Here is a 27,049-nt window from a genome sequence, read left to right on the forward strand (position 1 = left end):
ATGAAAAGTGGGCAGCAACAAGGGTGAATTTAGGTCAGGGAAAAAAAATTAGGAGCTTAGCACTGGTTTTCAACACTAGGTTCATAAATTAGACATAAATGTAGGCAAATGAATGGCAGGCCTAAATTTATAAGCATAATGTTTTATTTTCCCGCCAGAGCAGTTTAGACGCTTGGGTGGTGATGTCATAGCTTTAAGAACTCTAAGCAGCCAGTATTTCTCAGTCTCCAGCGGGTGGTAGGTCTGGCAATCCTGTGCAGTCTGCCCTCGCTGGCAGGTTTGCTGTAGGGGGGAATGGGGGCCTGCCAGCATGCAAATGCATGCTGGACAAGGCTCACCATTCCTCCCCAATGATCTGCAAACCCTAACGTCAGCTCGGAGCTGGCGTAGGGTTTGTTGCGGCCAGTGACCCAATCTTTGGCACGCTGGATGCTGATCATTGGGGATGAATGCGTTAAGTGCTACTTGCACTAAGAGCCCTCGAGCGCGTTGTTTCACGCACTCGAGGGCTCTGATCATGGGGCGGTAGTAAACGCCGATGCTAGTATGGCGCTAACAGCCTCTAGCGTCGGCGTTTGCTTTTGATCATCTGCCTGCAAGTGAGCCTTAAGAACTGAAAAACAAACTGGGAAAGTGGAGGAACAAGAGCCAGAGAAGTAACCAAAGCAAGTTGAGGGTCTTTCCAAGGGGTTAGAGCAGTGGCGTTCCAAGGGTGGGGGGCGGTGGGGGCGGTCCACCCCAGGTACACACCGCTGGGGGGGGGGTGCCACGCGCCAGTCAGCGTCGTTTGTTTTCATGCTCCCTCTGCCCCCGAACGACGCTGACTGGCGCGTGGCACCCCCCCCCCCAGCGGCGTGCACCTGGGGGGGGAGGGGGTTCTTTCACCAGGGTGGGGGGATGTCCTTTCGCCGGTGGGGGGGGGGGGGGGGTCGCGCTGTACGGGGGGGCGGGGCGCATCGGCAATCCGCCCCTGGTGTCAGTGCCCCTAGGAACGCCACTGGGTTAGAGGGAAGAAAACGAAGGATGAGAGTTCAAGCCTTGGGGTGGGGGTGTAGAGAGAGGGTTGATGATCTTGAGAGGGGATAGGGTGGGTGGGGGGAGGCAAATAAAAACTGGGATCGGAGCTTTTGAGTTTGGAGGGGGCTGAAGGAGACAGAAACCACGTGTATGTGTTGGGGGAGGTCAAGTCAAGGGGAGGATAGAGATGGGAGGAATTCTGCACAAAATTTTAAAAACATTTTCCATCTTTGAATACTAACATTTTTCTATATTGCATCTTCAGCAAGTTATTACTGAAAGGCGATGATTATATTGTGTTATGAAGGCAAATAAAGCCTGCAGAATTCCCCCAGGAGGAGTATCTGTGCCAACGGATCTGGCAGAAGCGTTGAAATCGGTCTCCAGTTGGCACTGCCTGGGGTAGATCCACAATGAGCAATAAGTGGAGGGTAAAATTAGGCCCTTTTTGAAAGGAAAAGCAACACTCGAAAGAAGCCAAGTTAGTAAGATTCATGTTACTTCTACTGCTTTTTATTCCATCTCCAAGGAGAAATAAGTCTTTCAACTTTTAGTTTAATTTAATAACATGTTCCTTTCAAATATAAGACAGGACAAGGCTAGTTAGAGCAGTTAAAGCCATAACCAAATAATACACTTAAAAGCACATCAAATTTGAACCATGTAAACTATTAATCTTGCAATAATTCTCTAAATCTTTGCCTGTGGTCGTTATCAGTTCATCTTCCTACCCTGGGTCTAACTTGTTTTTTTGAAAGCTGCTTAACCCCTCACACTTTCCTGAAATCTAATCAAAAGCTCCTGTGCAGCACCTCCCTGGATCAGTCTTCTAGTGGGTCAGTACAGGGATTACAGCTTTTACTTCCACAAAATGAACAGAAATGAGGATCAGAAAGCCCCAGGAAAATTGCTATTTGAACTTCAATTGGCCATTCTTAGTAACCCGCTCCATAATCCACTTTTTATTAGTGTGAAGGAAATTTGACAGCTGCTTCTCACGTACAGACCAAATTCTCTCTTTACCCCCTGCATCTTCCAGAGCAAGCTGTGAAACTAATGTGGAAATAATCAGTTCCTGAAATATAAATACTGGCTCTATGCAATATGTCTGGAGGGAATGACTGCTTTTCAGATAATCATATCTCAGTGCTTGGAAAGCAGATAAGTAGGCTGGCCGTTCTGTTGAGAACTTTCTGTTGCGTTCTTTAGTAACTCGATAGCTCAGTGATGGGGAGAAAGTTGATGCAGGACTTGCCCAGGGCTGGTATAGGTGAGGCCCATGAACTCATGGAGAGGGTTCAGTGATGGGAGGCGGGACTGGTGGTTGGGAGGCGGGAAATACTGCTGGGCAGACTTGTACGGTCTGTGCCCTGAAAAAGGCAGGTACAAATCAAGGTAAGGTATACACATATGAGTTTATCTTGTTGGGCAGACTGGATGGACCATGCAGGTCTTTTTCTGCCGTCATCTACTATGTTATGTAGTAGTGTAGGAAAGCGAGGTAGTGTCTGTCTCCGTCAGTGTTGTAATGACCCCACCCCATAGTCTAGTCCAATGATCTTCACTGTTTTTCTAGTAGGGTCAGGATGTTAAAAAAAAAAAAAGCATCAGTGCAGTGTGAGAGCCAAGATCATTGTAACACAAAGCAGACAGCACATGGGAGGGGGGAGTCCTCCTCTAATGACACATTTGTCCTAAGCAGTTCCCCCTCTGATACGGTCAGGCCTGGCTGCTCAGGTGTATTTAGTAATTTTTGTCAATAAAATAAGTCTCTCCCTCACACTTTTTTCCCCCTAAACCCATTTCCCCCCACATTTATTTATTAGGATTTATTTACCGTCTTCACTCAAAGATGCTAAGAAAAGCACAATGGACCTAACCAACTACCGCCCAGTAGCATCTATCCCACTTACAACAAAACTCATGGAAGGCATAGTGACGAAACAACTCACTGAATACCTAAATAAACACTCAATTTTGCACAACTCTCAGTCAGGATTTCGATCAAATCACAGCACCGAAACTGTTCTAGTGCCCGCAATGAACTCATTTAAACAAACAATTGCAACTGGCAACAACATACGCCTCCTACAATTCGACATATCCAGTGCCTTTGACATGGTCAATCATGAAATACTATTACATATACTAGAATACTTTGGAATAGGAGGCACAGTTCTCAAATGGTTCAAAGGATTCCTGACCACAAGATCATACCAAGTAACAATGAACGCGGATAGATCACCCCCATGGTCACCTGAATGTGGAGTTCCCCAAGGATCACCCCTCTCGCCAACCTTATTCAACCTGATGATGATACCTTTAGCCAAACTTCTAGCCAATCAAAACCTCAACCCCCACATATATGCAGATGACGTCACAATCTACATCCCGTTCAAACATGATCTAAATGAAATCACCAACGAGATCAACCAAAGCCTCCAAATAATGCACACCTGGGCAGATGCATTCCAACTAAAACTAAATGCAGAAAAAACACAGTGTCTTGTTCTCACCTCACAACATAATACAAAACACTTCTCTACCATAACAACACCATACTGTTCTCTCCCGGTCTCAAAAAACCTGAAAATTCTTGGAGTCACCATAGATCGAAACCTCACTCTCGATGACCACGTGAAAAACACCGCGAAAAGATGTTCTACTCCATGTGGAAACTTAAAAGAGTAAAACCTTTCTTCCTGAGATACATCTTCCGTACCCTGGTACAGTCAATAGTAATAAGTCATCTGGACTACTGTAATGCACTATATGCGGGCTGCAAAGAACAGACCATCAAAAAATTACAAACTGCCCAGAATACTGCCGCCAGACTCATATTTGGAAAAACTAAATATAAAAGTGCAAAATCCCTGAGAGAGAAGCTTCACTGGCTCCCACTTAGGGAACGCATTACGTTCAAGATTTGCACGATTGTGCACAAAATCATTCACTCAGACGCCCCAATCTAAATGCTAAACCTCGTAGACTTACCTCCAAGAAAAGCCACAAGATCATCCCGCAAAGTTCTCGACCTGCACTTCCCTAGTTGTAAAGTACAAGCGAATGTATGCGACCACGTTCTCGTATTTAGGCACGCAAATGTGGAATGCACTGCCTACAGACCTGAGAACAATCGGCGAAACAACTATCTTTCGCAAATCTCTTAAGACATATCTGTTCAGCAAGGCATACAATGAGTACTAATCGTCACAATAATTCACCCGACAATCCAATCAACTAAGATAACTCATCTATTATAGCTACCTTAATCACTCCTCTCCTTCTTCTTCCTACCCTTATCTAACCTCTACACAATATAAAATGTATATGTCACCTTACAATGACAATGTTAACAAAACTATGTAAGCCACATTGAGCCTGCAAATAGGTGGGATAATGTGGGATACAAATGCAATAAATAATTAAGGCACCTCTCCCTAACGCACGCTTCTGCAGCTCCATCCCAGCTAGTCCTAATCCCCATCCCATCCCCACCAGTCAGCCTTCAGCCTTCTGTCTCCACTAGCTGCCTCTCCCTTCTGTTTTTTCAGTTCTCTATTTTCTCCAGCGCCACCTCTGGAACAGCTTTGTCACCACATGATTCCAGTCAACCTGAGCTGTTTTGTGCCCTAGCTTCCACATCGCTCTGTCAGAAATGAAAGAGGTTCAAGCTTACAGAGACCAGAACGCTGCAGGTAGACAACACAGCAACTAATGCCGATGTAGTGCCAGCAGCAAGACTCTAGGATTGATGGGATCCACCACAGACCCCTAGGATTTACATTGAAGAACACTGGTCTAGTCTAGACAGTTCCTTTGTATCCTGTTCTTCTGCTTCTTACTCTACCTCTTTCTTTTTGTTGTTTATTTTTATTTTTGTTGCATTTGTACCCCGCGCTTTCCCACTCATGGCAGGCTCAATGCGGCTTACATGGGGCAATGGAGGGTTAAGTGACTTGCCCAGAGTCACAAGGAGCTGCCTGTGCCTGAAGTGGGAATCGAACTCAGTTTCTCAGGACCAAAGTCCACCACCCTAACCACTAGGCCACTCCTCCACTGTTGCTACTATTTCAGATTCTACATGGAATGTTGCTACTATTGGAGATTCTACATGGAATGTTGCTATTCCACTAGCAACATTCCATGTAGAAGTCGGCCCTTGCAGATCACCAATGTGGCCGCGCAGGCTTCTGTTTCTGTGAGTCTGACATCCTGCAGGACGTCAGACTCACAGAAACAGAAGCCTGCGCAGCCTTCTACATGGAATGTTGCTAGTGGAATAGCAACATTCCATGTAGAATCTCCAATAGCAGCAACATTCCATGTAGAATCTCCAATAGTAGCAACATTCCATGTAGAATCTCCAATAGTATCTATTTTATTTTTGTTACATTTGTACCCCGCGCTTTCCCACTCATGGCAGGCTCAATGCAGCTTACATATTATATACAGGCCCCCATCCCCCCGCCTTGCTTTCTCTCAGCGGAGGCTAAGTGGCCTGTCTGTCTGGACCCATTTCATTCTGCTTTTAATCTCTCTCTCACTCTGGTTTCACTAGAGGCAGATCTTGTCAGACAAATCGGATTAATTTCTTTGGTTGGGTGACCAGAGAGTTGGATTGCGGGAGAGCACTAGATGTGATGTACTTAAATTTTAGAAAAGCCTTTCACACAGTTCCCAGAGACAACTAATAAATAAACTGAGTGCCCTCAGTATGACCTCTAAATGACTGACTGGATTAGGAACTGGTTGAGTGGAAGGCGACAGAGGATACTGGTAAATGGAGCTCATTCTGAGGAAAAAAAAGGATGCTACCAGTGGTGTGCCACAAGGTTTGGTTCTTGGGCCATTTCTTTTTAACATTTTTGTAAGTGATATTACTGATGAGGTGTCTGGTAAGGTTTGCCTGTAATAGAGTAGACACCCCCGATGGTGAGGATAACATGAGGAAAGACCTACTGAAGCTTGAAAAATAGTTGAGAATTTGGCAGCTAGGATTTAATGCTAAAAAAATGCAGGGTCATGCATTTGGGTTGCAAAATCCCGAGGGAACAGTACAGTTTAGGGGGCAAAGAACTCTATGCACAAAAGAGAAGCAGGACTTGGATGATCTTAAGGTGGCCAAACTGGTAGAAAAGGTGACAGCGAAAGCTTGGGTGCATAGGGAGAGGAATAGCCAGGAGGTGATGGTGCCCCTGTACAATTCTGGAGCCTGCACCTTCAAAAAGGTATAAACAGGATGGAGTCAGTCCAAAGGGTGGCTACTAAAATGATCGGTGGTCATTGTCATAAAGCGTATGGGGACAGACTTAAAGATTTCAATATGGGCACTTGTTTTATCATGCCAAACCTTAGTAATTCCCTTATCCCTTATTTGTCCTGTTTGTCTGTCCTAATGAGATTGTAAGCTCTGTCGAGCAGGGACTGTCACTTCATGTTCAAGTGTACAGCGCTGCGTACGTCTAGTAGCGCTATAGAAATGATAAGTAGTAGTAGTACTTTGGAAGAAAGGCAGGAGAGGGAGAGATATGATTGAGATGTTTAAATACCTACGTAGCGAGTTTCTTTCAATTGAAAGGAAGCTCTGGAACGAGGGGGCATAGGATGAAGGTGAAAGGGGATAGACTCAGAAGCAACCTGAGGAAATACTTCTTCATGGAAAGGGTGGTGAATTCTGAGAACAGCCTTCCAGTGGAGATGGTGGAGACGAAAAGAATATCTGAATTCAAAAAGCTTGGGACAACTACATAGGATCTCTAGGGGACAGGAAGAGATAATACACGGCTTAGATGGGCAGACTGGATAGGCCATATGGAGGGGCATAATCGAACGCGAACGCCCATCTCTAAGGATGCCCATCTCTGGGAACGTCTATGAGAAGGGGCGGTCCGAAGTGTATTTTCGAAAAAGATGGGCGTCCATCTTTTCGTTCAAAAATATGGTTGTAACCGGCCAAATGCCTAGGATTTGGGCGGATTTGAGATGGGCGCCCTCGGTTTTCAGCGATAATGGAAACCGAAGACATCCAGCTCAAAAATGACCAAACCCAAGGCATTTGGTCGTGGGAGGGGCCAGGATTCATAGTGCACTGGTCCCCCTCACATGCCAGGACACCAACCGGCCACCCTAGCAGGGGCACTTGTAACAATTAAAAAAAAAAAGTAAAATACCTCCCAAGTCCATAGCTGCCTTCCCTTGGGTGCTGAGCCCCCCAAATCCCCCCCAAAACTCACTGCCCACAACTCTACACCATTACCATAGCACTTATGGCTGAAGGGGGGCACCTAGATGTGGGTACAGTGGGTTTTGGGGGCAGTTTGGAGCACTCCCATTTACCAGCACAAGTGTGGGGGATGGGCCTGGGTCCACCTGCCTGAGGTCCACTGCACCCAGTAAAAACTGCTCCAGGGATCTACATACTGCTGTGATGGAGCTGGGTATGACATTTGAGGCTGGCATACAGGCTGGAAAAAAGTTTTTAAAGGTCTTTTTTTGTGGTGGGAGTGGGTTAGTGACCACTGGGGGAGTCAGGGGAGGTCATCCCCAATTCCCTCCGGTGGTCATCTGGTCATTTAGGGCACTTTTTTGGGACTTGTTTGTGGGAAAAAAAGGGTCCAAAAAAAAGTGACCTAAATTCCCCCTAAAAACGCCCATTTTTGTTCGATTATCGGCCGAAGGCGCCCATCTCTCCTCGGCCGATAACCACGCCCCGGTCCCGCCTTCGCCACGCCTCCGACACACCCCTGTCAACTTTGGCCGTTTCCGTGACGGAGTGCAGTTGAAGACGCCCAAAATCGACTTTCGATTACACCGATTTGGGCGCCTCCAAACAGCCCAGAATACTGCAGCCAGACTCATATTTGGAAAAACCAAATACGAAAGTGCGAAACCCTTAAGAGAGAAACTTCACTGGCTCCCTCTCAAGGAGCGCATTGAGTTTAAGATCTGCACGACTGTACACAAAATCATTCACGCAGATGCCCCACTCTACATGTTAAACCTAGTGGACCTACTGCCCAGAAACGCCAAAAGATCAGCCCGCAAATTCCTCAATCTGAACTTCCCCAGCTGTAAAGGACTTAAATATAAGCAGGCATACGCCACTACTTTCTTGTACAGAAGTACACAGCTATGGAACGCACTACCCACAGCCCTGAAAACCACGGACAATCTAATCAACTTTCGCAAATCTTTGAAGACACATCTCTTCAACAAAGCCTACAAAAAGAACCGTTAACGACACAAATCACCACCCAACCCACCCAAGTATCAAAATACACCTCTTACACCACCCTATCTAACACCTCCTTCTCTAATCCCTCATACATCTTCTGCTTATTACCGATTGTATACAAGATCCTGTCATGACAATGTCATAACAACACTCTGTAAGCCACATTGAGCCTGCAAATAGGTGGGATAATGTGGAGTACAAATGCAATAAAATACATAAATAAAATAAAAATCTCCCGATTTGGGTCGAAATATGGGCGCCCATCACTTTCGATTATAAGGCGGATGGTCTTTATTTGCCTTCATTTTTCTATGTGTCTATGATTTGTATTGCTGGGTTTTATTCCTGGGCCATCTGGCTTCTGTTCTGCTGGTCTGTCTTATCCCATTCACCCTTTGATTGCTTTCTGGCATTGTTGAGATCTTTCACTCTATCCCCACTGTAATGCCCTTGCTTCTGTATGCAGGCTGGCACTGTGTTTTTTTGATTGACCCGATGAAGGTCTCAATTTTGAAAGCTCATCAGAAACGTGTTGTTAGTTCAACGAGAAGATATAACCTCCAGCTTATTTGTTGCTCGCTCTTCTTTTGTTTAGAAATCCCTTAAAGAGGAGGCACGTCTGGTAGCTACCATTGCCCTGATTGATCAGGAGTCAGCAGTGGTGCCTCGGGGGGCTTATGTCAAGAGCCCCCATGGACAAGTCGAGTTGAACCGAAGTTTCCAAGGTAATGCATAGTAGTAGCACATAGGGGAGGGGCAGAGAAAATAGGTAGAATTGTAAGCAGAGCTAAGGGTCTATCTACCGAAATACACATTGTTAGAAAATAGGCCCAATTATTCCCAGTGGGACCTCTTTTCTAAGTATATATGTTATTGTGGAATGACCTCTCTGTTTCTCTAGTGCTACAGGCTGTTTGCTGGGTATCATCTGTAAGGGAGAGTTACAATCTGTATTAACGGGAGAGTGGGGAGGAGAAGAGAAAGAAGGATGATTCAGTACTTCAAATTAATTAAGTAGTTTTCTATCCCGCCAATCTACAGCGTGTCTAAGCGGTTTACAAGCTAAAATGGGGAGAAAAGGAAATAACACATAATATAGTAAACCAACAAACAAACTGACACAAAAGGGAACTGGGGAGAACTACAATATTGGATAGGAAAGCAATGAATAAAAGGAAGGTAAATACAAGAGGAAGTGGCAAATGATCAACATTCCATTCAGTCTCATTTAGTGACCAAAAGCTTCCAGAAAATGGTATGTCTCTTGCTTCATGACCTATGACACCTCAAGCAGCCGATAAGATTAGAGGAGAACATAGTTTTGGGTTGCGGATGGAAAGGCCTGGATAAGAGCATAAGTGATGCCATACTGAGACAGACCGAAGGTCCATCAAGCCCAGCATCCTGTTTCCAGCAGTGGCCAATCTAGGCTACAAGTACCTGGCAAGATCCCAAAACAGTACAATACATTTTATGCTGCTTATCCTAGAAATAAGCAGTGGATTTTCACCAAGTCCATTTTAATAATGGCTTTTGGACTTTTCTTTTAGGAAGTTAGCTAAACCTTTTTTTTAAACCCTGCTGAGCTAAGTGCTTTTTAGCACATTCTCTGGCAATGAATTCCAGAGTTTAATTTCTCATTGAGTGAAGAAATATTTTCTCTGATTTGTTTTACATTTAGTACTTTGTAGCTTCATTGCGTGCCCCCTATTCCTAGTAAACAAGTGATTCACGTCTACCTATTCCACTCCATTCATTACTTTATAGACCTGTATCATATCTCCCCTCAGCTATCTGGAGACTTGGTGGAAAGAGGACAATCAATAGGACACTGTGTTAATAGGGTACAAATTGTATTGCAGTGATAGAGAGGATCAAATTGGAAGGGGGGTTGCGCTATATGTTAAACAGGGAATTGAGTCAAATAAAATAAACATTTCACATGACACAGATAGCAGCGTGGAATCACTATGGATAGAAATTCCATGAGTGAAGGGAAGTAGTATTCTTGTAGGGCCGGGACAGAATGAACAGACGGATGAAGAAATGTTTACTGAGATTAGGAAAGCTGGCAAATTGGGCAACGCTATAATAATGGGTGATTTCAATTACCCCAATATTGACTGGATTAATGTTCAATCAGGGAGTGCCAGGGAGATAACATTTCTAGATGTAATAAACGACTGCCTCATGGAGCACCTGGTCCAGGAACAGACAAGAGGGGGAGCCATTTTGGATCTGGTCTTTGGTGGCGTTAAGGCATAGTGGAGTGGAGGAGTGGCCTAGTGGTTAGGGTGGTGGACTTTGGTCCTGGGGAACTGAGGAACTGAGTTCAATTCCCACTTCAGGCACAGGCAGCTCCTTGTGACTCTGGCAAAGTCACTTAACCCTCCATTGCCCCATGTAAGCCACATTAAGCCTGCCATGAGTGGGAAAGCGCAGGGTACAAATGTAACTAAAATAAAATAGTGCAAGAGTTGGCAGTGTTGGGTCCCTTGGGAAATAGTGATCATAACATGATCAAGTTTGAGCTACTGTCTGAGATGAACCTACAAAGGAAATCCACTGTAGCTGCATTTAATTTTTAAAAGGGCGACTTTAATAAAATGAGGAAAATGGTTAAAAAGAAACTAAAAGGATTGGCTGCAAGGTTAGGACACTAAATCAGGCGTGGACGTTATTCAAAAATGCCATCTTGGAAGCCCAGTCCAGGTGCATTCCATGTATTTGCAAAGGTGGAAAGAAGAGAAAACGTCAGCCAGCATGGTTAAAAGGTGAAGTAGAAGAGGCTATTACGGCCAAAAGATTGTCCTTCAAAGAATGGAAAAAGGACCCAAATGAAGAAAATAAGAAGCAACATAAGCACTGGCAAGTCAGATGCAAAGCATTAATAAAGAAGTCTAAAAGAGAATATGAAGAGAAACTTGCTGCAGAGGCTACTACTACTACTACTACTACTTAGCATTTGCAAAACTGACAGTAACAAAATTTTCAGGTACATCAGAAGCAGAAAGCCAGCGATAGAATCCGTGGGACCGTAAGATTATGAAGGAGCAAAAGGGGCGCTCAGGGAGGTCAATGCCATAGCGGAGAAACAAATTCTTTGCTTCTGTCTTTACGGAAGAAGATGTAAGAGATCTGCCTGTACTGGAATTGGTTTTCAAGGGTGATGATGCAGAGGAACTGAAATAAATCTTGGTGAACCTAGAAGATGTACTGAGCCAAACTGACAAATTAAAGAGTAGTAAATCACCTGGACCGGATGGCATACATCCAAGGGTACTCAAAGAACTCAAGCATGAAATTGCTGATCAGATGTTAGTAATATGTAGCCTGGTGTTAAAATCGTCTGTAGTACCTGAAGATTGGAAGGTGGCTAATGTGACACTGATTTTTAAAAACAGTTCTAGGAGTGATCCAGGAAATTATAGACTAGTAAGCCTGACGTTGGTGCTGGGCAAAATAGTGGAAACTATTATAAAAAATAAAATTACAGAACACATAGACAAACATGGTTTAATGGGACAGAGTCAGCGTGGGTTCAGCCGAGGCAAGTCTTGCCTCACCAATCTGCTTCATTTCTTTGAAGGCGTGAATAAACATGCAGATAAAGGTGAGCCGGTTGATGTAGTGTATCTAGATTTTCAGAAAGATTTTGATAAAGTTCCTCATGAGAGACTCCTGAGAAAATTAAAGAGTCATGGGATAGGAGGCAGGGTTGTGGTGTGAACTGGGAATTGGTTGTTGGACAGAAAACAGAGGGTAGGGTTAAATGGTTATTTCTCTCAGTGGAGGAGAGTGAACAGTGGAGTGCCGCAGGGATCTGTACTGGGACCGGTACTATTTAACATATTTATAAATAATATGGAAATCTGAACGACGAGTGAGGTGATCAGATTTGCAGATGATACAAAACTATTCAAGGTTGTTAAAACACGTGCGGACTGTGAAATATTATAAGAAGACCCTAGGAAGCAGGAAGACTGGACATCCAAATGGCAGATGAAATTTAATGTGGACAAATGCAAAGTGATGCACTTTGGAAAGAATAATCCGAATCATAGTTACCTGATGCTAGGGTCCACCTTGGGGGTCAGCACTTTGTCTTGGTGTCGTTGAAGATAATATGCTGAAATCTACAGCTCAGTGTGTGGCGGCGGCGGCCAAAAAAGCAAATAGGATGCTAGGAATTATTAGGAAAGGGATGGTGAATACTATAATGCCTTTGTATCGCTCCATGGTGCGTCCACAACGTGAGTATTGCGTTCAGTTCTGGTCACTGTAACTCAAAAAAGATATAGCGGAATTAGAAAAGGTTCAAAGAAAAGTGACCAAAATGATAAAGGGGCTGGAGCTCCTCCCATATGAGGAAAGGCTAAAGAGGTTAGGGCTCTTTAGCTTGGAAAAGAGATGGATGAGTGGAGATATGATTGAGGTCTACAAAATCCTGAGTGGTGCACAATGAGTAGAAGTCATTCAATTTTTCACTCGTTCCAAAAGTACAAAGACTAGGGGACACTTGAGGGGGTTGCATGGAAATACTTTTAAAACAAATAGGAGGAAATACTTTTTCACTCAACAAATAGTTAAGCTCTGGAACTCTTTGCTGGAGGATGTTGTAACAGTGGTTAGCATATCTGGGTTTAAAAAAGGTTTGGACAAATTCCTGGAGGAAAAGTTCCTAGTCTGCTATTGAGGCAGACATGATTTGTAGTGGCTTGGCCACTGTTTGGTAAATAGGATACTGGGCTAGGTGAACCATTGGTCTGATCCAGTATGTCAACTCTTATGTTTTATGTTCTTATGTAAGCTGAAGAGCCCTAGCCGCTTTAGCCTTTCCTCATAGGGAAGTTGTCCCATCCCCTTGATAAATTTCTGTCGCACTTCTCTGTGTTCTTTAGTAGCTCAATACTCAGTGATTGGGGGGGGGGGGGGGGGGGAGCAGGACTTTCTCTCCCTTCCTTCTCCTCACTGACCGTCAGCTGTTCTTCTACACTATGGCTATATTGGGAGCACCAGAGAACTGATTTTTTAAATCTATCTGGAGTATCTGGGAGGGAAGGGATTGGTGGTGGGGGGGGGGGGGGGGGGGGGGAGTAGTTTCACTGTGACCTTTTTTCTACTCAGGACCTAGCCTGATCCACTATGGATGAGGGGGGCCCATTTTGTGGGCTGCTAGGTTGTTCTGACTGGGTTGGAGGATTTCATTAGTGTTACTTCTTTTTTGTTGGGTTTTTTGATGGGATTTGTTGCTTTTTATTTTTTTGGGGTGTTGGAACTGTGTTGTGTGTTCAGTGCCCTTCCTATTTTATTATTTTCAGTTGCCTCATGAGGATTGCAGGCTGGGACAATCTTCTCTTTCACTGAATAGTTTTTGGACTCATGGATTTACTATCCTCGGGGCTGCTCTTGATGCTAGTTAAACTTATATCTTGGAATGTTAATGGAGTCACTTCTCCCAGAAAATTTTACAAACTTTGAATGATCATAAAGCAGATTTTTATTTTTGCAAGAAATCTATTTGTCCATGCTAGAGCATGATAAATTTAAAAGCTGGTGGGTGGGGCACTTGATAAGAGGCACCGGCTGTCAATCGCAAAGCAAGACTCTTAATCCTTTTTCGTAAGACACTGGATATGGTGGTTCATGGGTGTTGGAAAGATTCTTCTGGGTGTTTTATTATTGCCCTGGTCACTATAAATAAGCAACAACTGCTTCTTTGTAATGTCTAGGCCCCTAATGTATATGACCATCAGTTTTGTACCACATTGAACATGGTTCATGATCCTGTTTTAGACAGAACTACTGGATCAGATCATGACAGCCAGAGCCCACCTCGGGGGATTTCCTTGCTCCGTTCTACGTTAGATCTTTTAGATATCAGGATTACACCCATTTGTCCAGGGCTTATTCATCTCAGTCTAGGATTGATTACTGGTCATTATCCCAGATGCTTTTTTCTCAAGTGCAGGATGCTTGGATAGCTCCGTACAGTGTCGCAGATCGTGCTTTGATCTGATGTTCTGTGATGCTTAGTCCGCAGGTGGATAAGCCATATGAGTGGCGATTTCTTCTTCAGTTGTACTGTGATAGGATCTTTCATGAATACCTTTTGCATCAGTGGTCTGATTACCAGATTCATAACGCTCTTCATCAAGATGATCCGGTGCTTTATTGGCAGGCTGCTAAGGCATTGCCCTGGGTTGCTATAATAGCTTAGGCTAGTTCTTTTGTTTTTTTAATTTGCATGGTCTTTATTAACCGTTCAGACATGAAATGAAACATACATGTCATCTCCAACATCATTCTCTTATCTTACTTAAACAAATGTATAATAGCAATGTAAGAAGTATACAAACAAGGAAACGTTTCGTCCAGTCTACTAAACACCCCTAATGCAGCTCAGTGTAACTTCAAGTCTGTTTTGTAGAATATTTCGTATCCCACCACCCTTCCACCCTCCCCAACCCACCCTCTCTTCCAAACCAGAAGGTATATCCATTATCCTATCCAGGGGGAGGGTTGAGCCTAGAGTAGAGAAGTTAACTCTGCTCTCCAATCAGCACTTTTTTTGATAACCTTGGCTTGACCACTCTATTTTGCTACAGCTTGAGCCCTGGGTACAACACTGGTCTTTGTCCTAGTGCAGGTTTTCTGAGTCACTTATTTATTTCAGCTTAAATGTGTAAGGTTGTTGAGCTGACTTAAAACCCCCACCTCCACTTCTCTTGACAGGCTACATTGATGGTCTCCCATTTACACCTCTGATGTCGACGGCTCGACGCTCCATTTCACAAATATACACATCTTATTGAGCCATTTCACCAGCGAGGGCATGGTGGACTGTTTCCAATTAGAAGCAACTATTACTCGGGCCTCCACTCATAGCGTGCCGCACCAAGACGGCTTGAGGAGGTGCTAGCCCTGGGACCTTTTTGGGAAAAAGGAAACAAACTGGCACCCAGGGAAGTGAACACCCCAGCCATTTCTGCAGTCTACAATGTATTGTTTTCCAAAAAGCCCGGATTTTTACGCAGGACCACCATATATTGAGCCTGCTATGAGTGGGAAAGCGCGGGGTACAAATGTAACAAAAATAAAATAAATAAAAATATATGGCCCATTGTACCAATTTCATCACAGTCTCTCCAACACATGCCCGACTATGCTAGTTCTTTTTAAAAGACCTGTGATAGGGAGATTCTGCGCCTTGAACGTAAGGTCCGCATGGCACGCCTGCTCTATAGTAATAGTCCTACCCTTCAGCAGAAGAGTTTTCTGTTGGCTACTCAAGCTGCTCTTAATGAGCTTCTCCATGCCATTGCCCTCGTTTCTGCAATATTATGTAGATAATGATGAAGAAAAAGCAAATTTGCTAAATAGATACTTTTGTTCTGTTTTCACAGAAGAAAATCCTGGAGAAGGACCACGATTGACTGGCAAAAGTACATATGAGAATGGAGTGGATATAGCACCGTTCACGGAAGAGAGTGTGTATGAAAAACTTCAAAATCTAAAGGTGGACAAAGCCATGGGACCGGATGGGATCCACCCCAGGATATTGAGGGAGCTCAGAGAGGTTCTGGCGGGTCCTCTTAAAGATTTGTTTAATAAATCCTTGGAGACAAGACAGGTTCTATGGGATTGGAAAACAGTGGATGTGGTCCCTCTTCACAAAAGTGGTGATAGGGAAGAAGCTGGTAACTACAGGCCAGTAAGCCTCACTTCGGTTATTGGAAAAGTAATGGAAGCGATGCTGAAGGAAAGGATAGTAAATTTCCTGGAAGCCAATAAGTTGCAAGATCCAAGACAACATGGTTTTACCAAAGGTAAATCGTGCCAAACGAATCTCATTGAATTCTTTGACTGGATGACCGGAGAATTGAATCATGGACGTGCTATAGACGTAATCTACTTAGATTTCAGCAAAGCTTTTGACACAGTTCCCCACAGAAGGTTCTTGAATAAACTTGACCTGGTGAACTGGATTAGGAACTGGTTGACGGACAGATGCCAGAGGGTGGTGGTTAATGGAAATCGCTCGTATGAGGGAAATATGAGTAGTGGAGTGCCTCAGGGATTGGTGCTGGGGCCGATTCTGTTCAATATATTTTTGAGTGACATTGCCGAAGGGTTACAAGGTAAAGTTTGCCTTTTTGCGGATGATACTAAGATTTGTAACAAAGTGGACACCTGGGAGGGAGTGGAAAACATGAAAAAGGATCTGCGGACACTAGAAGAATGGTCTAAGTTTTGGCAATTAAAATTCAGTGCGAAGAAATGCAAAGTGATGCATTTAAGTAGTAGAAATCCATGGGAGATGTATGTGTTAGGCGGGGAGAGTCTGATAGGTACGGGCGGAGAGAGGGATCTTGGGGTGATAGTATCTGAGGATCTGAAGGCGACGAAACAGTGTGACAAGGCGGTGGCTGTAGCTAGAAGGTTGCTAGGCTGTATAGAGAGAGAGGTGTGACCAGCAGGAGGTTTTAATGCCCCTGTATAAGTCGTTGGTGAGGTCCCACCTGGAATATTGTGTTCAGTTTTGGAGGTCGTATCTTGTTGTAAAAAGAATTGAAGCGGTGCAAAGAAAAGCTACGAGAATGGTATGGGATTTGCGTTACAAGACGTATGAGGAGAGACTTGCTGACCTGAACATGTATACCCTGGAGGAAAGGAGAAACAGGGGTGATATGATACAGACGTTCAAATATTTGAAAGGTATTAATCCGCAAACTAACCTTTTCCAGAGATGGGAAGGCGGTAGAACGAGAGGACATGAAATGAGATTGAAAGGGGGCAGACTCAAGAAAAATGTCAGGAAGTATTTTTTCACGGAGAGAGTGGTGGATACTTGGAATGCCCTCCCATGGGAGGTGGTGGAGATGAAAACAGTAACGAAATTCAAAAATGCGTGGGATAAACATAAAGGAATCCTGTTCAGAGGGAATGGATTCTCAGAAGCTTAGCCGAGATTGGGTGGCAGAGCCGGTGGTGGGAGGCGGGGCTGGTGGTTGGGAGGCAGGGGTAGTGCTGGGTAGACGTCTATGGTCTGTGTCCTGAAAATGGCAGATACAAATCAAGGTCAGGTATGCACATAAAGTAGCACATATGAGTTTATCTTGTTGGGCAGACTGGATGGACCATGCAGGTCTTTCTCTGCCGTCATCTACTATATTATAAATATCAACTCTATTTGCACAGGAACAAACAAGGGAAATTATTAGCTAATCTCATTCAGCAGGGTACGGGATCGCGCATTGTCTCGCAGGTGGATGAGAGGGAAGGGCTCTTGCTGCATATAGATAGAGAAATAGCAGAGGTCTTTAGAACATATTATGAGCAACTTTATGCTCATCCTTCTGGGGGTGATTTGGAGAGCAATGTCAGTTTGAATGCTCGGACGTTACCAGTGCTTGCTGCGGATTCTCAAGCTAAGCTTAACGCTCAGATTACAGAGGATGAAGTTGCCCTGGCTGTTCAGCAGGGTTCTATAACAAATCACAAACCTTCATGTAAATCCCAACTGAAATATAAACTGCACTTGTTAAACCATTACTATAAGTCACAACTGAACTGTAAATGTAAACAAAAGCTGTACCTGCTAACCAGAATGTAATTTGTAAGCCACTTTGAACCGAAACATGTTTTTGAATAACAGTGGGATACAAGAATGCATAAATAGATAAATATGTATTCTTGCCTCTTTTCTATGTTCTATTTTGTCAGCGTGTTTTATGTCATTGGCTTAGTATGTATTGTTTCAACTAGTGATATTCTGTTAGTGAGTGTGCTATTCCAGTAGCTTGATTTGACCTTCCTATGGCCACTCGTGGTTTGTTCTTTTTCTCGCCAATACAGACTGTTTCAGATTTCAGTAGAGGTTGGGGGGGGGGGGGGGGGGGGATTGGACAGGGGAGCAATTTGTAAAGAATTGAAAACTTTGATTATTTCCTGTTTGTATGTATCTTTATTTGTTCAATAAAAATAGTTTACTCTTAAATAAAAGCAGGAGTTCATTCAGTAATAATTGCTATCTTTTCTGTCTACATCTCACACAGGACTGTCAATGACTGAGGCCAGAAAGCTCACCAACTATTTTCATTGCACGCCCACCCTGAACCCCCAGACAAAAACCCTGGAAGAAAAGGCAGAGCTCGATCCAGCCATTGATTTCCTGAATTCACTGGAGCACGATATTCCCAGAGGTAATGGGGTCCATCCAGGACAAAAGAGGGCAAATGCTGTGTGACAGCATGAGAGTCCATACATAGAACCAGGATAGTAGGGTGTAAGCAGCGTGTGAAAAGGTGAAGATACCTCAAAAAAAAAAAAGCATACAAGCGGGAGAATGTATGACAGCGTGAATCAAACACTTCCAGCACACAAGGTTGTGGGCCAGCAGGGAAGGCTAGAAGCACTGTGTGAGAGTGGCTGCAGGTGTGGACATGGAAGAGATCGAGAGGAGATTGTCAGCAAGAGATAGGAACCAGGATGAGGATGTGACTGAATTCCTGATTTTGTTTGGTTCTTTAAATGTTAACATTTAATTTTACTGCTAGACGTACCAAAAGAGTTAAAGGGTCATGGAATTCGTTGCCAGAGAATGTGGTAAAGGCGGTTAGCTTAGTGGGGTTTAAAAAAAGGTTTGGACGACTTCCTAAAGGAAAAGTCCATAGACCATTACTAAATTGACTTGGGGAAATCCACTGCTTATTTCTGGGATAAGCAGCATAAAATATATTGAGCTTTTTTGGGATCTTGCCAGGTATTTGTGACCATTAATGAGGAGAGGACGCTGTAAACTTCTGTCTCAAGAACAATAGTTTGTTTTTTCTAGTAAAAGAGGCAGGCTGATGTATCATCCTAAGAAAGAATTCTGATATTACAGAATCTGGCTAGCTGATAGGCCCTTTCTCTCTCACAGGCCTCTTCCTCAATTGGGGTTCAGGTCAGTCTTGACTATGTGTTGAGATAAGGACAGCAGCTTATCTCTTGGTTATCAAAGCTTCAAGCATCTGGGGAAGATTGGTGCTCTCTAAGAAATGGAAAGAGGGACAGGGATGAGAAGCACGAGCTAAGAGGAGGGCCATCAATGGAAATGGGAGAAGTCCTGTAGTTTATAGTTGATTTAGACTTACTAGACTGCTTTAGCTGCCGAGGCACAGCAGATTGTTAAGGTCCCATTGAAATTTGCTTGTTGCAAAAAAAAGGATTAAGATTGAACACATAGGGACAAATATTCAGAAAATGCCGACCTCCTAAGTTAAAGAATATAAGCGCCTGCCATATTGGGACATACCGAAGGTCCATCAAGCCCAGTATCCTGTTTCCAACAGTGGCCAACCTAGGTCACAAGTGCCTGGCAAGATCCCAAAACAGTACAATACATTCTAGAAATAAGCAGTGGATTTTCCCCAAGGCCATGTTAATAATGGCTTTTGGACTTTTCTTTTAGGAAGTTATCCAAACCTTTTTTAACCCTGCTAAGCCAACTGCTTTTACAACATTCTCTGGCAATGAATTCCAGAGTTCAATTACACGCTGAGTGAAGAAATATTTTCTCTGATTTGTTTTAAACTTACTACTTTGTAGCTTCATTTCATGCCCCCTAATTCTAGTATTTTTGGAAAGAGTAAACAAGCGATTCACATCTACCCATTCCACTCCACTAATTATTTTATAGATCTCTTTCATATCTCCCCTCAACGGACTTTTCTCCAAGCTGAACAGCCCCAGCCACTTTAGGGTGTCTTTTACTAAGGCACGCTCACGTTTTTGGCGCTCGCTAAAATTGTGGGCACGCTAAACGTTAGAGACGCCCATAGGAATGCATTTGCGTCTCTAATGTTTAGCACGTGCCAAAAAACGTGAGTGTGCCTTAGTAAAAGAACCTCTTAGCCTTTCCTCATAGGGAAGTCGTCCCATCCCCTTTATCATTTTCGTCACCGTCCTCTGCACCTTTTCTAATTCCAGTGTATCTTTTTTGAGATACAGTGACCAGAATTACACACAGTACACAAGGTGCGGTCACACCATGGAACGATAAAAAGGCATTATAATGTCCTCATTTTTGTTTTCCATTCCTTTCTTAATAATGCCCAACATTCTATTTGCTTTCTTAGCCGCTGCCGCACACTGAGCAGAGGAGTTCAACGTATCATCAACGGCACCTAGATCCTTTTCCTGATCGGTGACTCCTAATGTGGAACCTTGCATGACGTAGCTATAGTTCGGGTTCCTCTTTCCCACATGCTTCACTTTGCACTTGCTCACATTAAACGTCATCTGCCATTTACATGCCCAGACTTGTAAGGTCCTCTTGTAATTTTTCACAGTCCTCTTGCGATTTAACAACTTTGAATAACTTTGTGTTGTCAGCAAATGTAATTACATCACTAGTTATTCCCATCTCTAAATCATTTATAAATATGTTAAAAAGCAGTGGTCGGTTCAAAACTCTGCTGCCCGTCTCATCTTCCGCCAGGGTCGCTTTACTCATACTACCCCTCTCCTCAAGACCCTTCACTGGCTCCCTATCCATTTTCGCATCCTGTTCAAACTTCTTCTACTAACCTATAAATGTATTCACTCTGCTGCTCCCCAGTATCTCTCCACACTCGTCCTTCCCTACACCCCTTCCCGTGCACTCCGCTCCATGCATAAATCCTTCTCATCTGTTCCCTTCTCCACTACTGCCAACTCCAGACTTATCACCTTCTGTCTCGCTGCACCCTACGCCTGGAATAAACTTCCTGAGCCCCTACGTCTTGCCCCATCCTTGGCCACCTTTAAATCTAGACTGAAAGCCCACCTCTTTAACATTGCTTTTGACTCGTAACCACTCGTAACCACTTGTAACCACTCGCCTCCACCTACCCTCCTCTCTTCCTTCCCGTTCACATTAATTGATTTGATTTGCTTACTTTATTTATTTTTAGTCTATTAGATTGTAAGCTCTTTGAGCAGGGACTGTCTTTCTTCTATGTTTGTGCAGCGCTGCGTATGCCTTGTAGCGCTATAGAAATGCTAAATAGTAGTAGTAGTAGTAGTAGTGGTCCTAGTACAGATTCCAGTATCTACCACTGGCCACTGTTTGGAAAACAGGATACTAGGCTAGATGGACCATTGGTCTGACCCAGTATGGCTACTCTTATGTTCTTATGTACCCTTCTCCATTGGGAATACTGACCATTTAACCCTACTCTCTGTTTTCTATCTTTTAAGCAATTTTTAATCCACAATAGGACACTACCTCCTATCCCATGACTCTCCAATTTCCTCTCAAGTCTTTCATGAGGTACTTTGTCAAATGTCTTTAGAAAATCCAGATACACAATATCGAACGACTCACCTTTATCCACATTTGTTCACCCCTTCAAAGAAATGTAGTAAATTGGTGAGGCAATATTTCCATTCACTATGTTGTCTTTGTCTTATTAATCCATATTTATGTATATGCTCTGTAATTTTGTTCTTTATAATAGTCTCTACCATTTTGCCCAGCACCTACATCAAGCTTACCAGTCTATAATTTCCGTGATCACCTCTAGAACCCTTTTTAAAAATTGGTGTTATATTGACCACCCTCCAATCTTCTGGTACCATTCTTGATCTTAAAGGTAAATTACATATTACTAACAATAGTTCTATCAGTACTCTGGGATGTATACCATCTGGTCCAGGTGATTTGCTACTTTCAATTTGTCAGATTTCCTGTTACATCTTCCAGGTTTACAGAGGTTTGATTCAGTTTCTCTGACTGCTCTGCGTTGAATACCATTTCTGGCATCGGTATCTCTCCCACATCTTTCTCGGTGAAGATTGAAGCAAAGAATTCATTTATTTATTTGTTAGATTTGTATCCCACATTTTCACACCTAATTGCAGGCTCAATGTGGCTTACATGGTACCGTAAAGGCGATCGCCAATTCCGGTATGAACAAATACAAAGTGATGTAGTGGTAGAATAAAGTTCATGTGTGACAGGCACATTAGGGAATCATAGAGGGAAGAGCTAATTTATGTCCAGTACTAGCTTTGGTTTCGTTGTGTTGCAGTTGTTCAAGCATTTAAATTGGGTCGGTGGGGTATGCTTTTTTGGACAGGTTGGTTTTTAGTAATTTCCGGAAGTTTAGGTGGTCATACGTTGTTTTCACGGCCTTAGGTAATGCATTCCATAGTTGTGTGCTTATGTAGGAGAAGCTGGATGCATAAGTTGATTTGTATTTCAGTCCTTTGCAGCTTGGGTAGTGGAGATTTAGGTATGTTTGTGTTGATCCTGTTGTGTTTCTAGGTGGTATGTCTATGAGGTCTGTCATGTATCCCGGGGCTCCACCGTAGATAATTTTATGAACCATAGTGCAGATTTTGAACGCGATTCGTTCTTTGATTGGGAGCCAGTGCAGTTGTTCTTAGAGGGGTTTGGCGCTTTCGAACCGCGTTTTTCCAACTATAAGCCTAGCTGCTGTGTTTTGGTCAGTTTGAAGTTTCTTTATGATTTGTTCTTTGCATCCCGCATAGATTCCATTGCATTTAATCTGTCTGCTAGGGCTTTTGTCTTCCCTGAGTGCCCTTTTTACTCCTCGGTCATCTAGCGGTCCAACTGAGTCTTTTGCCGGCTTCTTGCTTCTAATATACCTAAAAAGCTTTTTACTGTGTGGCTTTGCCTCCTACTACTACTACTTATCATTTCTATAGCGCTACAAGGCATACGCAGTGCTGTACACCATACACAAAAAGACAGTCCCTGCTCAAAGAGCTTACAATCTCCTATGCAATCTTCTTTTCAAAGTCTCTCTTTGTCTTCCTTATAGGGGCTTTGCATTTGACTTGCCATTCCTTATGCTGTTTCTTATGGTTAGCGTGGTGGACTTTGGTCCTGGGGAACTGGGTTCAATTCCCACTGCAGGCACAGGCAGCTCCTTGTGACTCTGGGCAAGTCACTTAACCCTCCGTTGCCCCAGGTACAAATAAGTACCTGTATATAATTGTAAGCCGCATTGAACCTGCTATGAGTGGGAAAGCGTGGGGTACAAATGTAACAAAAAAAATTATTTTCATTTGGATCCTTTTTCCATTTTCTGAAGGATTTTTTAAAACTCAAATACTTCCTTCACCTCACTTTTTAACTATGCCGGCTGTCGTTTGGCCTTCCTTCCTCCTTTTTTAATACATAATTTATTAACAAATTATATGCAACAAATTTCAATATAGTTGTATTTTAGCTACAATGCACATAATATAAACAACTATTCAGACGCCAAATTTCCTTTGTTAAATCTTTCAATACACAAAATAAATTAAAATGTATTGAGCTACTGATACATGGCCATCCACTCATCCACCTCTCCTAATCACATCTACCTCCCTCACACTCTCACCAATATTCTCACTAATCATATCCAAATAATAGACGTTAACCTTCTCATAGGTATAGCACAGTATGCCACATGGATGCCAGTGTTTCCCGTGTAGACAACGGTTTGGAATACTTTAACGTGCAGCTGTTGTGGTGATCAAGTTCATCATGCTGTTTTTTGGGGAGGATTTGTTCCACTTGATGCAAGTTATTTTTCAAATAAGATTGAGGGTGGACGGTTTTATGCAGCTGCTCGCTCCTCAAAGATTCGATTTATGGAACACTAGCAAAGACTGTTGCATTTGGAGCCAAAAGTTACCTAATTGTAATATCAACAAAAGATGAACGGTGGTAATTTGAGTTCAAAGCTAGATATATATTAAGGTGGCTCCATGTGGCATACTGTGCTATACCTATGAGAAGGTTAGTAACATAGTAGGTGACGGCAGAAAAAGATCCGCACGGTCCATCCAGTCTGGCGAACAAGATAAACTCATATGCGCTACTTTATATGTATATCTGACCTTGATTTGTATCTACCATTTTCAGGGCACAGACCGTAGAAGTCTGCCCAGCACTAGCCCCGCCTCCCAACCACTAGCCCCGCCTCCCCCCATCGGCTCTGCCACCCAATCTCCGCTAAGCTTCTGAGGATCCTTTCCTTCTGAACAGGATTCCTTTATGTTTATCCCATGCATTTTTGAATTCCGTTACCGTTTTCATCTCCACCAACTCCCGCGGGAGGGCATTCCATGTATCCACCACCCTCTCCGTGAAAAAATACTTCCTGACATTAGTTCTGAGTCTGCCCCCCCCTTCAACCTCAATTCATGCCCTACCGCCTTCCCGTCTGCGGAAAAGGTTCGTTTGCAGATTAATACCTTTCAAATATTTGAACGTCTTTATCATATCACCCCTGTTTCTCCTTTCCTCCAGGGTATACATGTTCAGGTCAGCAAGTCTCTCCTCATACGTCTTATAATGCAAATCCCATACCAATCTCGTAGCTTTTCTTTACACCGCTTCAATTTTTTCTTTACATCCTTAGCAAGATACGGGCTCCAAAACTGAACACAATATTCCAGACCCACCAGTAGCTCTGCCACTGGGATAGTCCCCATCTCACTGCTTGACTGCTGCCTGCATCTTATTATTGGTGATTTCCTAGTTAAGTTACTAATGGATTGAGAATATAGAAACTAATATCCCTTAAGATTTCTAGTTATATGCTGTGCTAGTATCTAGAAATTATTTTTATTATTGTTTTAATGCTATTAGTAGGTTCCCTCTATGGATCTAAGTAGACCATTTCTGAGAGCTAATTACTGGCAGATAGAGATGTCCTAATTAACTACTACTACTATTTAGCGTTTCTATAGCGCTGCAAAGCGTACGCAGCGCTGCACAAACATAGAAGAAAGACAGTCCCTGCTCAAAGAGCTTACAATCGTAAATATTTTGCCTCCTAATTGTTTAAAGGGCCTATAAATTAGAGATTAAGCCAGGGGTGGGTGGGAGGGGATTAAAGTCTAAACTGAGACTTCCTGTGCCTATTAGCTGTGTTTTATACTATTACTATAGTAACTGTAAAAAAAATCCCTCTTAAATTCTAGCCTATGGAACTGTATCAGAGACTTTATAAGCTAAAACATTTTTTTCTCTAAACTCCTGTGCTAAGTGAGCAGAGCACTTCAAAAATAGATCAATTCCTGAGGTTACCTATTTAATTCTAAGCCTACCTTTCCCCTAGTTTAAAAAAACAATTTCCCAGCAAATTCTTTCCAGTGAAGATCTCTCCTTCTCTGGAACTGTTCTCACAACACTGCTTCCAAATTTGTGCCTATTTGTGCCAAACGTAGGAGCAAAAATTCATCTTAATTTAGGAGTTTAAAAGTTATGCTGCTAAATTTAAGCCTGCCATTCATTTGCCTAGACTCTGAGCCTAATATATGTCTAGTGCTAAGCTCCTAACTTCTTTTCCATACTCTAAATCCATCCCTGTTACTACCCACTTTTTATACTTTGAAAATTTGAATAAAGGTTTATGCTTTCTGCCCTAGTAAATTTCCAAAGCGGCCAATTTCTGAGCATAACTCTCAAAGTTAGGAGCATTAATCCTTTGCATATCAAGCCAATAATTTTTGTTTTTTAAGCAGTTTGAAGTAGAGAGTTGCACAGGGACAGAAATCTAACCCATCCCCACCCATTCCTGCAGGAATCTAACCCATCCCTGCCTGTCCTCGCCGCAAGTAACCTCCTCCATCCCAGCTCCTGGCCCGCCCAGCCCTTGCCGTGCCGCAGTCACCTTGACCCCCCTCCCCCAAGAAAGCCAAATTTTGCAAGCAGTGCAATTCTAGTAAAGGTAATATAAATTATTTTCTTCTATACTCTGCTAAGACAACAGATGTACCAGGGGCGTAGCCACGGGTGGGCCTGGACGGGCCCAGGCCCACCCATTTTCCCTCCAGGCCCGCCCATCCTTCGCACGCTGTCGCTGCCCTTTTGTCCCGCGGAGGCAGCGTTCAGCGTTTCCTTCCTACCCTGTCTTTTCCCCAAGCTCCGCTGCATCGTCCCTGCAAGTGGAATCCTTCTTCTTTTCGGCCGTGACGCTGCGCTGCCGTTCACACAGGCAGCTTCGCTCCTCCCCCGCGTCCATTCTGGCCCTCTCTGATGCACTTCCTGTTATGGCCGGATGAACGCGGTGGGGGAGGAGCGAAGCTGCCTGTGTGAACGGCAGCGCAGCGTCACGGCCGAAAAGAAGAAGGATTCCACTTGGGGCGATGCAGCGGAGCTTGGGGAAAAGACAGGGCAGGAAGGAAACGCTGCCTCCGCGGGACAAAAGGGCAGCGGGAAGGTTGTGGATGGGCGGGCTGGAGGGAAAATGGCTGAGCTGCTGGGACATGGGAGGGAGAGGAGGAAGGGAGAGAGCTACTGGGACATGGGAGGGAGAGGAATAAGGGACTGGAGGGAAGGGAGAGAGCTGCTGGACATGGGATGGAGAGGAGGAGGGGATTGGATGGGGGAGAGCTACTGGACATGGGAGGGAGAGGAAGAAGGGACTGGAGGGAAGGGAGAGAGCTGCTGGACATGGGATGGAGAGGAGGAGGGGATTGGATGGGGGAGAGCTACTGGACATGGGAGGGAGAGGAAGAAGGGACTGGAGGGAAGGGAGAGAGCGTCTGGGACATGGGAGAGAGAGGAATAAGGGACTTGAGGGAAGGGAGAGAGCTACTGGACATGGGAGGGAGAGGAATAAGGGACTGGAGGGAAGGGAGAGAGCTGCTGGACATGGGATGGAGAGGAGGAGGGGATTGGATGTGAGAGAGCTACTGGACATGGGAGGGAGAGGAAGAAGGGACTGGAGGGAAGGGAGAGAGCTGCTGGACATGGGATGGAGAGGAGGAGGGGATTGGATGGGAGAGAGCTACTGGACATGG

The 27,049-nt window shown here is 43.9% G+C and overlaps 1 protein-coding gene across 1 annotated transcript in view; it reads left to right on the forward strand.

Annotated features, from left to right (window-relative positions):
* Positions 1–27,049, forward strand: part of RSPH9 (radial spoke head 9 homolog) — a 109,866-nt gene that overhangs the window by 18,304 nt on the left and 64,513 nt on the right. Inside the window, exons 3-4 of the mRNA XM_030195737.1 lie at positions 8,850–8,979; positions 18,313–18,459. Coding sequence (XP_030051597.1) covers positions 8,850–8,979; positions 18,313–18,459 — 277 coding nt within the window. The remainder of the gene's footprint in view (positions 1–8,849; positions 8,980–18,312; positions 18,460–27,049) is intronic.

Source organism: Microcaecilia unicolor, chromosome 3 (genome assembly GCF_901765095.1).
Source record: "Microcaecilia unicolor chromosome 3, aMicUni1.1, whole genome shotgun sequence".
Classification (NCBI taxonomy): domain Eukaryota; kingdom Metazoa; phylum Chordata; class Amphibia; order Gymnophiona; family Siphonopidae; genus Microcaecilia; species Microcaecilia unicolor.